The following is a 14189-nucleotide window of genomic DNA, read 5'->3' as shown; positions in this document are numbered from 1 at the left end:
ATCTGCCACTAACACAATCATTTCAGACTCAAATTACAATCAAGAGTTACAGCATTGTTTCCTGACTACAATATGGGCCTAATAGGCAGCTAAGCTCCCTGAGAGCCAGTGAGTCACTCTGCATCACATGGGTGTGTATGCGTAACCTTAGAAAAGTACTATAAATCAGCACACGCTGGTGTTTCATGTCAAGGACAATATCAGATTGCAAGTGGTTGTGTGGTTCTGTACTGAGGCTTTATAGACAAAGACTTACCTCTGAATTTCTTGGGTGGATTTGCAAGATCTCCAGCCTCAGGCTGTACCACACACCTGTCATCCACTAACCTGCAGGAGCAACCATTGTTAGACTTTAGATTAGATTTACGTTAATATTTATGTTTATTTGCTTTAATATCTATGCAGATTTTTTAAGTCACTTATAAATGAGACAGAATCCAATTTCCGCACAAAAAATCAAATATTTGTAGCTTTGTGACTTAGTATGAATGTGTCAGCCTTAAGGTTATCTATAAGCTAGTGTGCTCCAAAACAATGACAAAATTCATATATGTGTGCATTTAAAATTTACAGTCTCTCTCTACCACCAATACATATCAACAATTTTGAGGACATCACTCTGTACTTCAGCTTCTCATCAGATTTTCTGTCCAATCGATTGTGCTATAGAATATGAAGTGCCCCGCCCCCAACAGTTGTAAGTTTCCTGGCTGTGAGGTAAGCTATACGCTATTGGCCTGACTTCCTGTTTCAGGAAATTACGTCAACACATCGATTAATGCTACATGTTTCAAAGCACTTCATGGGGACTTTATAAGGTTTTGCTTTAAAGCCCATCATTGGCTATCTGGCTTATATGAACTCAACATCTTCAGGTCTTAAGCACAGAGACTTAAAGAAATACTCCAGCATTTTCAGCCTGAACATGCTTGGAAGAGATGCTATCTGTCCTAGAGCAGTCACATAATTGTAGGTCTATTTACTCTTTTTAAAATGCACATCCTTTTAAAATCTTATTAGGATACAATCCAGATACAAGACACACAAAATGACCAGATGTAAACGGGTTCTTGCAGTCCTGGCCACAGAAGGCTATAGCAGGCTTGTGTAGATTTTCTGGTTTTTCTACATTACTGAAGTGACAGTGACACCTCCCAGATTTTATCACTCTGTACTGTACTTCTATCCATTTCTGCACCAAAATTTCCTTATATAACCAGAGAAAAGGAACACCAAATGTGATCACCCCATGCGTCACAACAGTTTTAACACTTCAGCTCTGTTAGTTAAATAGGAAGGGTCACCGAATGAGACAGACATGGCATATCAAAGCAAATACGGCATGAATACGTCCAAAGAACACCTCATAATCCTGAGTCAACAAACCCTACAGCTCTTTCAAAAGGAGAACATAGAAGGCATTATTTTCTACCTGTACATAAACCAAATATTTTCACATAGAATTTCTCACACAATAGTGTCACAAAGGCATCTCCCAGGCCGTTGTTTTGTTGCCGTATGGGCCCTGATATTGCCAGTGTATGCACATTAATGGATTAAAAACTTTGTCCAAAATTATAACTCAGTACATGCATCAAGCAAGTCGAGGAGACAGATTGTGATGGTATACGGTCTAATCGCTCCATACACCCGGGCCTTGCTACTGAAACCACACAATTCACTAAACACACTCATATGTCAAAGGAAGTCAGTCATTTCTGCATAGCTTTGATAAAGCAAAGTGAGCCAACACTGACCATAAGTTTCCTAATAGAGTCATATCCCTGGCCTCTCAAAGGTGGTAAAGCCTCAAGAGACCCAAAGCACAAGAAATCCTACGAAAGCCTCTGGAGGGGACAAGAAAATATTTTATTATTTTACTAACTGTTTATTTTACTATCACAAATCAGGCACAGGCACAGTATCCTACAATATTTTAAACTGATGGAATACAAGTTCTGGGGTGGACAAATTCATAAAATTCATCAGCTAGTCCAGCAAGCAAGTAAAAGAACCAATGTGCTGCCAAGTCCCATGTTTCAGTTGCCCAGAAACCAAAAGAACTAGTTAGCTAGTTGTGTGCATTAATTTAGACTAAGCGATGCAAACAAGCATGATATTGCAACACAAGCATGTTTGAACCCTTGAGGGGGTAAAAAAAAAAAAAAGGCAAGTCATTTGCCAGTTGTTTTAGCTATGAGCTGTGGTGTTCTGTCCTAGCACTGAAAGTAAAATATATTACTTAAGTCTGGTTAGCATATGTTATCGATATGTTATCAAACTTACCTGTCAATCAACAAATTAAATAAATAAATAAATAAAAATATAAAGTAAAATAAAAAAACCCACCAATAGCCCAGACACAAGATATGCTTTTCCCAGGCTTCCAAGCTTGTCCTTAGCTATATTAGCTACACAACTAGCAGGGAAAACATCAACAGACAGCTATCAGTGATGTATCTTACCAAAGTGTCATCGTGAGTGAAGACAAATCAAAGACACCGTAAGTGATATCAACAAAGCTGCTGCACACACAGCTAATTCTACAACTTCAAACTCATCTGAAAATACTGGACACAAAAACACAGGTAGAAATGGCAGCACTGTCAGCATTTTTTGTGAATTTTGGCTTGGACAGTTCCTCAACCTCAGCTACATCACTCAAGTTCATAAGTGGTATCAAGTAAAAATGTGCATGGGTCTGCTTTTTTAATCCCACTAACACAATTATTATTTCTGTACCCTGCCATGATATTTTCTAATGCATTTAGTTGTTTCTAATATAAACCCTAAAATATGACCAAATTAGCAGACTAATTTAAACCACTGTGACCCTGACCAGGCAGTTACTAAGGATGAATGCATGATGCTCCCTGGGATAGGCTCCAGGTTCCCCGTGACCCTGAAAAGGAGTAAGCGGTAGAAGATGGATGGATGGTTTTTGTTAGTCCCATTATCTGACCGATCACTCATGGCTGCATGCAAGCGTGACTTTTGTTGTTGTGTCCAACAGGATCCCAACGCACATCTCTAGTCTCAACCAGACGCCCTCTGTATTTACAATATTATTAATAATAATACTCAAACCAACAACCATGTTACTGTAAATGTGACTGAAAGGACATCCTCCCCCAATGTAAACATGTTAATGTGAATATTAACTGAAGCTTGACCTGTAAATATAGTACAAATGTAATTAAAAAATGAAAAAGGGAGTGTAGTACCCAAAGCTGTGCCAACAATGCACTTCTCAACATGTAGGAGGTGAAACCAAGGTGAATCGTTCCACCTCCTACACTGTCAAAGGCACTGTGCTTGCACTGCTGATGAAGGACTTCTGCCCGAAACATCCTGTTTCTCAGGAAACTTCATGTACTACATTTAATTGTCATAACTGATGCTCACTGCATATATAATATATATAAATCCCTGAAGAACACTCTTCCCCCCTAGTAGTTGGGACAATTTCCGTTATCTTCTGTGTTAGGAGTTGGATCCATTAAATATCTTCTCATAAAGCTATTTGAAGCATCTACCATACATGTTCATTTGAATAAGTTGTTACTATAGAAACAATAAGGTATTAGAGCAGGCACATTAATAACTTTTTGATCAATCAGATTCAAGAATTCAACAGCTCTGTATAATAAAAAATATAGCACCCTATTATACAGAAAACATTGACATGCAAGGAACATGAAGATTTGAGGAAATGATCGTGGCTTTATACTGTACTACACAACAGAGTAACTTTTTTTTTTTGCTACCAGCATCTGCATGTCAGTAAAGTCACATGGGTTACAATGGGAATAATGACAAATAAAAATACAGATATGAGGTCATCTCTTTTAGGTTTTATTAAACATTAGATATTTGTAATTTTTTTTTTAAACAGATATCATTTTTGATGTAATTATGGATAAAAGCATAAAAACCCAAATCCCAAAAATATGTGAAACTGGGGGGTTATCAAAGTGCAAAAAAAGAAACAAAAAAAACAAATCCATACAGTCCTAATAATGGATAATGCAGAAACCACTGCATGCTCCGATCTATCAAAGAAATTTCACTTTACCATTATCTGTTTCCATCATCATTTGCCCACTCTTTCTATTTGAGGTAACTCATCTGAAGAGCATCATGTGACACTTACAGTATCGATATCAGAGCAGGAAGAGACTACAACACACTTGTAGGAGGGAAACACACGTCAAGAAGGGAACGTCTGCTATGAAACGAAGTAGTGGTTAAACAGCCATAACCTAAAATTAGCACTGAAAAGCGTAGGTCTATTACTAATCACACTAGCAGTCATAAAATGTCTTTTTTAAAGTGGACGAAATATCAATTTACCCAGCCATAACACTATTCACACTGTCTGCTTCAGTTTACTACTAATTATTTTCACTCTGACCTGATAAACTGCTATTTACAGTGGATACACTCCCGTGTTAAAATGGCAGGGGTGTGTGAAGTAAAAGAGTGAAACTAAGATAAATCATGTCAGAACTTTTCCCACATTTAATGTAAAATTGCAAAGTGAAAAACAATCAGAAACATTTTAAGGGAAAACAATAAAAATAATTTTTAAAAACTTACAATAGCCTAGTTGCATAAGTGTGCACACCCCTACACTAGTACGTTGTTGAAGCACCTTTTGATTTTATTACACCACTATGTCTTTTTGGGTAAGAGTCGGTCAGCGTGGTACAGCCTGACTTGGGAATATTTTCCCACTCTTTCTTCCAAACTAATTCTAGATCAATCACATTGTGAGTGCATCTCCTGTGCACAGCTTGCTTCAGGTCACCCCACAGATTTTTAGTTGGATTCAGATCTGGGCTCTGGCTAGATCATTCAGAAACACTGATCTTCATTTGGTTAAACCATTCCTTTTTGGATCTGGATGTATGCTTTAGGTTATTGTAGTGCTGAAAGGTGAAATTCCTCTTCACCTTAACTAGCAGACACCTGAAGGTTTTGCACTAAAATTGACTGGTATTTCTAGCGATTCATGATTCCCTCCACCTTGATAAAAGCCCCAGTTCTGCCTGTGGAAAAAAAAGCAGCCCTAAAGCATGCCACCATCATGCTTCACTGCAGGTATGGTGTTCTTTTGGTGATGTGCTTTTTTTGCACCAAACATCCATTTTGTAATTATGGAATTGGCCTCATCAGACTATAACACATTTTGCCACATGGTTTGGGGTGACTTAGAAAGGGCTTCCATCTAGCCACCCTACCCCATAGCCCAGACATTGTTGAGACTGACAACAGAGATTGTTGTCACATGCAGAGAGTAATCAGTACTTGTCAGATATTCCTGCAGCTCCTTAAATGTTGTCATTGGTCTCCTGGTAGCCTCCCTGGTAAGTGTTTGTCTTGTCCTTTTGTAAATGTTGGAGGGATTTCCTGGTTTTGTGAACCTGTGCAACTGTGTTGCTCCATTTTCTCCACTTGGTAATGATGGCCTTCACGGTGTTCACAGATGGTACATCTAATGTTTTGGAACTTTTTTTTTTGTACCCCTCTCCTGGTCAATATCTTTCGACACAGAGTGTACAGGCTTTGTAAGCTCTTTGTGTGCCATGGCTTCAGCATTCAGATGAAAACAAGAAGATGTGAAGGAAATCTTACAGAAACAGTTGGTCTTTATTTGGGGTTAAGCAGAATAATTTCATTGATGACAGCTGTATGATAATTACGTTAGGTTCATATTGAACACAGCCACATCCCCAATTATAAAAAGGTGTGCACACTTATGCAATCAGTTTATAGTAACTTTTCTATTTTTCCCTAAAATATTTCTGATTTTCACTTAATTTTTATATGTGGTAATTTTACAATAAGGGTGAAAAAAGCTCTGGTATTTTTTTTTTTTTTAATCCTGATTTCATGTTTTCTATAGAACAAAAACTTGCCATTTTAACAGGTGGGGTGTAGACTTTTTATATCCATTGTATCTCACTAGCATTGACCTCTAAAACAGATCTACATGCACCCAGTCTTAAAGAACCACTTCATGTGTAGCATTTTTGTTTCTCTTAAGAAAGCCAAGATACATTTTAATAGATATGGAATGAAAAGCTAGCACACCAGTACTGTAACCAACTGCTACAAATAAGAAAATTATTCTCAGATCAACTGCGCTGTAAAAACAATGCTGGAACATGTATTAAGAACCATTTTAACTGTGGTTGCTTATCAGAAATTCCCATATAAACAAGCCAATATTGTAAATCTGTCAAATGAAGCTTAATGAAGCAATCTGACCAGGCATCTTGGAAACAGAAGGTGGTAATCAGAAATGTAATGAGTTCTGGCTAAGAAAACTGGAAAAGCACTAACAGCCCTACTATATATGTTCGTTAAATGATTAACTTCTTAGAGGCACACTTACAAGTCTTACTAAAACAGTCCTGATATACGTCAGGTTGTACCTTATGAGACATAACCAAACAGACTCAGTTAATCATGAACTAAGTGCAGGAGGCACGCAGTTATTGAATATTCTTTATCATTACACCTCTCAGACATAGTAGAAAGTTGACTGACTTTACAAGGTGAGACTGAAAAGGTGCCTAAGGTTAAACAGAAAACAAACCATTATTAATGTAACAAGTTTTCATGTGGTATAATGGGTTTTTAAATGGACAGTTAACACATGTTGGGCATTGCTTTGACCTCTTTAAGCAGACAGCTATGTAATGCTTTGCATGCAATCAGGTATGACCCAGTAAATTTGCATTACTGAATGAGAAATGCAAAAAGTTCTGTTAATAGTCTCACCTTTTACGCAACCACAGGTTCTGATCCACCCAATACTAGCGCATCGAAAATATTTCCCAGTCACACATTTTAATGCAAGTGCATGCCTGTTCCTCTGTAAATGGTTCTACGATTCTACGAGTTCTCAGCTAACTCCGACATCAATCCAGTATCAGTGGAAGTACATGTTGAAACTAGCTGTCAATTGTTTGTTCCGCCACACTAATCTAACTGCTAAGGGGTGGCTCTGCCTGTTAGTACATTTTCCCACATGGCAGTTCTCATAATTAATGCCTTTTCAGTCTCCAACTCTGCTCTTGTTAAATACTACAAATTACAATATGATGGGATGTGAAGCTGAAAATCATTTGCTGCCAGGTCTTAACACTTACAGATGTGTACTCATCTAAGAGGACATCGTGACTGACCGCTCATTTCTCAGCCTCTCTCTACTCCAGCTTCACCACAAAGTGGAACAATTTACATTTATATTTATTCATTTAGTAGACGCTTTTATCCAAAGCGACTTACAAATGAGGAAATACAAGCAAAGTGATACATCAAGTGGAAAACAATACAAGTAGTGCAACCATACAAGGTTTATAAATGAGTTCTAAATAAGCAAAGTGCAGAGTAGCGGTGTAAGAGCCAGAGTAAGGTTTTTTTTGTATAATGTGGGGTTGGCAATTTACAAATATGTAAAGATTTTGTCGATGACAGTAATCAGATTAAATGTTTATATGATTAATAATGTCGCATATAACAGATAAGTAAATTGATTATCGAATTCATTTGAATGGATAAGAATTGAATTTAGATTACTCTATTCTGATTAAAAGGTATACATTAAAGGTTATATATACACACACACACACACACACACACACACACATACATATATACATATATACATATATATATATATATATATATATATATATATATATATATATATATATATATATATATATATATAGTGGTTGCACCATCAGTCATACTATTAACAGGCTATCCTAAAGACCAAAAGCTAGTGCTCATAATGAAGAACCTTCTAACAACATTTAGGTCATGACACCCTCTGCCATTTAACTGCACAGCAACTAATACTAATAATTCATATAAACACTGCTATTTATAATGTAAGTATACATACGGTTCTTTTCATATCTTTATTTTTCCCTTGTATATTTAGATTTTCATATTTAGTACGTACTGTATATTATTTGATTTTACCTTGACACCAGCATATTTTTGGCCATGTAACCCTAAGATGCCTTACGGACACTCTGGTCAAAATAAAACTTAGGAAAAAATTCCCCTTCAATGCAGATGTAGTACATTAGCATAGACATGCTTGGTGCCTACAGCTGCTTCTATAGTTTGGACCTACAAGGCTAATGTAGCTAACAAATAAGAGATGGTTTAGTTCCCAGCTACCGGTTTAACGGAAAACATCATGTCTAAATCCTTAAACACTTGCTGCAAACATCCTTGTCAAGTTGTTCAGTATGTCAAATTTTATGTATTTTCTCACATTGTATGTTATACTGTAATCCAATAATAAACCTGTCAAATGTATGCTGAATAGCTAAAACAGTAGGGAAAGCTGTCTTGAATCCTGATGTGGATGGTCCTACATGGGAGATATATATATATATATATATATATATATATATATATATATATATATATATATATATAGATAGATAGATAGATAGATAGATAGAGATTATATATATATATATATATATATATATATACACACACACACATATACACACACACACACCAAATCATGTTACTGACCTGTTAGTAATTATCCTCCAGCTGTTTCTTTTTAGTAACACTTACTTTTCCAACCTTTTGTTGCCCCGTCCCAACTTTTGAGACGTGTTGCGACCATCAAGCTAAAAATGAGCTTATTTTTTCCCTTAAAATGGTAAATCTCCTCAGTTTAAACATTTTATATGTTTTCTATGTTCTATTGTGAATAACATATGGGTTTATGAGATTTGCAAATCATTGCATTCTGTTTTTATTGACATTTTACACAGCGTCCCAACTTTTTTGGAGTTAGGGTTGTGTGTGTGTGTGCACATACTATCTCTTACAGGTAGTCTGGGGGGGTGTGTGTGTGCATGTGTGTGAATATATATATATAAAAAAGACATGCATATACACGTGCACACACACACACACACACACACACACACACACACACACACAACCTCCTACAGGAAGTCTCTGTTTCGGTACCACAGTGTGCTTCTCGGTCCGCATGACAACTTTCACCATGCCAATTTTTCATGCAAAGCGTGTTCTGTTTTGGACTAACCGGTCAGTGTGAAAGGCCCCTTACATATTAGAATTGACTTGTACGCTGCTTATCCTACACAGGGTCGCAGGGAGCCCATGTGGGACTCAGGGCACAAGGCATGAGACACCTGGACGGGTGCCCACCCATCACCCGGCACAATTGCACACACATTCACACACCCACTCATACGCTACAGACAATTTGGAGATGCCAATCAGCCTACAACGCATGTCTTTGGACTGGGGAGGAAACCAGAATACCTGGAGGAAACCCCAGGTAAAACAAACTCCACACATGCAAGGCAGAGGCAAGATTCGAACCCCCAACCCTGGAGGTGCGAGACAAATGTGCTAACCACTAAGCATTCCCTAAACATTCAGATTTTCATATTGATTTATTCTGCTAGTTTATGAAACAGTTTCTGTACAAACTGTCTTCTGAGGCAAGTGTGAGACTACTCAGACATGCAGTTCACATTGTCTGAAAGAAGTAGCTGGAAGTTTTCCTTACTTATAACTCTGGTGCGAAAATAAACAAATAACTAAATAAAACTTCTAACACTAAACACGTCTTGGGTGATCCGCTGTGTTTGGGATAAAGGAAGAAAGAAAATGTACCAACATAATAGTTTGGGGGATTCACAGCAAAACCCTGAACACAGACAAACAGTACCATAGCCACCAAACTTGCTTTAGTTCTAGCAGCTAGCACTGAAACCACAGTCCATGTCAGTGCTGCATTCATGCTCCAACCTGCAGTGTCTTATCTTAAGTATGAGTCATGACAAATCAAAAGAAGCAACCTTCAGACAGAATTCAAACGTTTACTTATAGAACAAATGTGGAATAAAACAGCAACCTCGAATACACTGTATTGTTATTTTTGTTCCCTGTAACACAACAGTGAGAGTGAGAGGCTTCAGGCTTGCACTGGGTTTAGTGTGGGATTAGTCCACACTGAGTAAAGTTTGCATGGAGTGAAGAAGACCTTGTTCATTATTCCACGGTCCAGAAGCTGAAGGCTTTAAACTCATCCGAAGGCCACTCTGTAAACAAATCTCCAGTTTTGCGTGTTTAGTGGCTCTCTGTTCGCGTTACTGTCTCAGTCAGGCCCACAATCACTTCCTTATTACACACTCAGCTCGAGTCATGTGGCATGTCGGTGTATAAAGCGAAAAATCCCACACATTCTCCAAACATGCAATGCAATGAAAAGGGTTAAAGATACGAGAACTTACCCCAAAGTGCTGATAAATCCATTGACAGTGCCTTCCGCGTACAGAGACACGATATCACCGATGTGGAGAAAACTCGACCTGTGTTCTGACATGTTTCTGCTCTGAACCGGAGCGATTCCGCCAGAGGAGGCCGACTTTAGTGCTCGCCGAGCTTTGGACCACTCCTGTCCGTCTCACAATCCGTGTCTCCAAGCGTGAACTTGTGCTGCATGACAAGGAAACATGCTTTTGATACTCGGCAAGTCCTGGGTTTAAAAAACAAAACAAAAACAACAACAACGTGCTGCACAGTAAGTGACTGACTGCTGGTTACTTCTTCTGACGTTATTCTTGAGGTTTGAAACTCCTTCCTGTGCGACAGACAAGGCGTTTTTTCTCTGCAGTCTAACTGACTGCCACTCTGGGGGAGGAGACGCACTTAACACGCTCTCCCGTGTAATGGAGGCAGCGCTGATGCTCTCTAGCTGTGAGAAAGGTTTGTTGTAGTTGTTGTTCATGTCAGAGGTTCTCAAACTTTTTGGCACTCCTTTAACTATAACATAAATACCACCCATCCCTCAGTATAAACATAATCCACCTATAAACATAACATAAATGTGTTATGTTATAAACATAACCCACCTATTTAAATATTAAGTAGACATAGGAGTGCAATAATATTTTGGCTGTTTACATTTGCTATAGAGCAAGGGTTCTGAATTTGTTTTTGTTCAGTGACCCCATTTTAATTCCTGTGACCCCCATCCCTCAGCCCACATAATTTTTTACTCTTTTTTTTATGTGGTACAGCTGTGAAGTGGTGAAAATGGGTTTAATATATGTTTATATATATATAAAGTTTTACCTTCGGTGGAAAAAGAGGTGGCTGGGAATATCTGTAGGGAGGGATAGTGATTTTATTTCCTTCCTTCCATCCATCCCTCCATCCATCCATCCATGTTCTGTACCGCTTATCCTACACAGAGTCACGGGGAGCCTGAAGCCTATCCCAGGGGACAAGGTGCCAACCCATCACAGGGCACAATCGCACACCTTTTCACATGCTACGGATAATTTGGAAACACCAATCACTGTGCCCACCCCCCCCCCCCCCCCATGATTTTATTTCTTGTTTATGATATTATAGTCATCATTTTGTCATGTGTGTATGTGACAAATATCACCTACATGACATCTAGCTATCCACATAGGACATGTCCTAAAAGGCACATGTACTACCCATGCAACCCTCTGCATACTGAACTTAAAAAGAAAAACAAAAAAACTGTAATCAACAGCTTCATATCTATCCATCCATTTTCCATACCGCTTATCCTACACTGGGTCGCAGGGGAGCCTGGAGCCTATCCCAGGGAACTCGGGGCACAAGGCATGGCACACCTGGACGAGGTGCCAGCCCATCGCAGAGCACAATTGCACACACATTCACACACTACATGCAATTTAGAGATGCCAATCAGCCTACAACGCATGTCTTTGGACTGAGGGAGGAAACCGAAGTACATGGAGTAACCAGAGTAACTTAAAAAAAAAAACAACAAAAAAACCCCACCAGTAATCAGCAAGGCTAGCTTCATATTAAAAGGGCGAAAATAACACTGGATATTGATTTATGTTCTAATCAGCTGTGTTTGTAAAATAATCACAATGAACAAGTTGGTACAACTTTAGATTTCACACTTGGCTTATAATTAAATTCAGTTTGCAATTTGCGATTTAAAGCAAGACTAATAAGCTCATCTGAAACTGTCCTGGAAACACTGTATACCATTCTGCAATTTTGTAAATGACTCACTACCTGATTTCTTGCATAATAAGTGGCCTATTTGGCTGTCAGTTCCAGAAACATTTGGAAACAACACTACGTGTGTATATATAATTGTCTATGCGAGCCATTGGTGATCTGACTTTCTCACACCACACAAAACCATTAAAGTGAAGTTTGATTTTAAAAAAATTATTAAAAATGAATAACTATTAATGATTGGCTTGAACTGAATGAGTGAATGTGTGTGTGGTGCCCTGCGATTGATGATCCATCCATAGTGTATTCTGACTACACTTTCAGTGTTCCTGGGATAGGCCCTAGACACACCTCAACTCTGATCAGGATAAAGTGCTTACTGAAAGTGAGTGAGTTAGTGAGTGTTGTTATATAGTTCTATATGGATTACTTTTAACTGTTTATCAAATATTATGTGGGATGATGCTGGTACAGAAATTGTGATTTATGATTAAAATATTACATTTGGTTTAAAAGAAATTTAAAAAAAAAATCAACTGAATGACCTATATTTATCACTGTTCACACGTCACTCTTTTTAATTAGGTCCAACCAGGAACACTAATGCACATACTGCCATCTAGTGCTCAGTAAAATATCTTTAGCAGAACCACGTGATTGAATGTGACGTAATGCATCTCATTGAACTTTCATTCCCCCTCAGTGTGGTCTCTTGGCCTCGTGGGAACTTTGGAAGTTGATACTAAAATATTTACAATGCATTCATTTCATATGGTTCTAAAGTTTTGAGTGTGTAGATGAACTATTTCTATTTAGCTAATTATCATATATTAGTGCATATTTCATATCTTCATTTCTTGTCAGTCAGGTCTTTGTTTTAGAGCATGTTTCAGATGCAGTATATTGGTGATCGATCGTAGCTCAGTGATAAGGCTTGCTCCTGATCGAAGGTTGTACGTTCAGTTCCCAACATCAGTAAGCTGGATGTTATGTCCTTGGGCAAAGCCATTATCTCTCACATGCTTAATTATATCCTGTCTCAACTGAATATGTGAACATATTGTCCCACGTTATTCCTGTTGCTGTTTGTTCCTGGGCTGGCATGTAAACAGAATGTATAATAAAACGTAACGCCATTTCTTTTGATTAGCTGTACACTGAAGACGTTTGGATTTGAGAACAAAAGATGAATATCAGACAATAGATCAGCTGTGATCTAGCTGTGTTAAACAACTTAGAACATTGTAACTTTGTTTTAACCCATCCATTTTCCAAGTGATCAAAAATATCAGAACATGTGACTGACAGGTGTTTCTTGTTGCCCAGGTGTGTCCTGTTAGATTGATTGTTTAAACATTAATAGCTCTGAATAACTACTCTTGGTTTGAGCCCTGGGTTGCACCTGTGAAGACTGCATTTGTTGATAAAAAGGATAAACCAACATGAAGACCAGAGAGCTGTCTATGGGTGAAAAGCAAGCAATTTTGAAGCTGAGAAAAGAGGGAGCCATTGCACAAGCATTTGGAATAGCCAATTCAACAATCGAACAAGCAGGCATCGAACAGGTCAACCAAAGAAAACAAAAGGAGTTAATAGCAGAAACTTTGTGAGGGCTGTGAAGAAAAACCCAAAAACAATAGTCAGTGACATCAGCAACAACCTCCACAGGGCACGGATGAAGGTATCATAATTCACCATTCGAAGAAGATTTCAAGAGCAGAAATATAGAGGCCATACCACAAGATACAAACCACTCATCAGCAGTAAGACTCAGAAAGCCATATTGGAATTCGCAAAGAAATGCAGAGATAAGCCACAAAAGTTCTGGAACCAAGATTAACCTCTACCAAAGTGATGAAAAGGCCAAAGTGTGGAGAAAGAAAAGATCTGTTAATGATCCAAAACATAAGAGCTCATCAGTCAAGCATGTTGGAGGCATTATAATGGATGGGCTTGCATGGCTGCTTCTGGAACAGGATCACTAATCTTGATTAATAATGTAGCTTATGTCGGTAGAACAGAGTGAATTCAGAAACATTTCTGAATCTACAGAGAATTTACAGAGAAATGCTTACACTCTAATTGGTAGAAACTTCATCATGCAGCAAGACCATGACCCAAAA

The 14189-nt window shown here is 38.1% G+C and overlaps 1 protein-coding gene across 5 annotated transcripts in view; it reads right to left on the bottom strand.

Annotated features, from left to right (window-relative positions):
- itpr2 (inositol 1,4,5-trisphosphate receptor, type 2) overlaps positions 1–11052 on the bottom strand; it is a 102813-nt gene extending 91761 nt beyond the window's left edge. For 3 of the 5 annotated variants that reach the window (XM_053622931.1, XM_053622932.1, XM_053622933.1), the window contains exons 1-2: positions 10323–11052; positions 257–327 (exon numbers count right to left, since the gene is read on the bottom strand). In XM_053622931.1, the coding sequence (XP_053478906.1) occupies positions 257–327; positions 10323–10414 (163 nt within the window). In that variant the 5' untranslated portion in view covers positions 10415–11052. The remainder of the gene's footprint in view (positions 1–256; positions 328–10322) is intronic. The other 2 variants (XM_053622929.1, XM_053622930.1) reach the window with 2 other exon arrangements.
- Between the last annotated feature and the right edge of the window lie 3137 nt (positions 11053–14189).

The sequence above is a fragment of the Ictalurus furcatus genome, chromosome 4 (assembly GCF_023375685.1).
Source record: "Ictalurus furcatus strain D&B chromosome 4, Billie_1.0, whole genome shotgun sequence".
NCBI classification, from domain to species: domain Eukaryota; kingdom Metazoa; phylum Chordata; class Actinopteri; order Siluriformes; family Ictaluridae; genus Ictalurus; species Ictalurus furcatus.
This window is presented reverse-complemented; position numbering and strand designations above follow the sequence as displayed.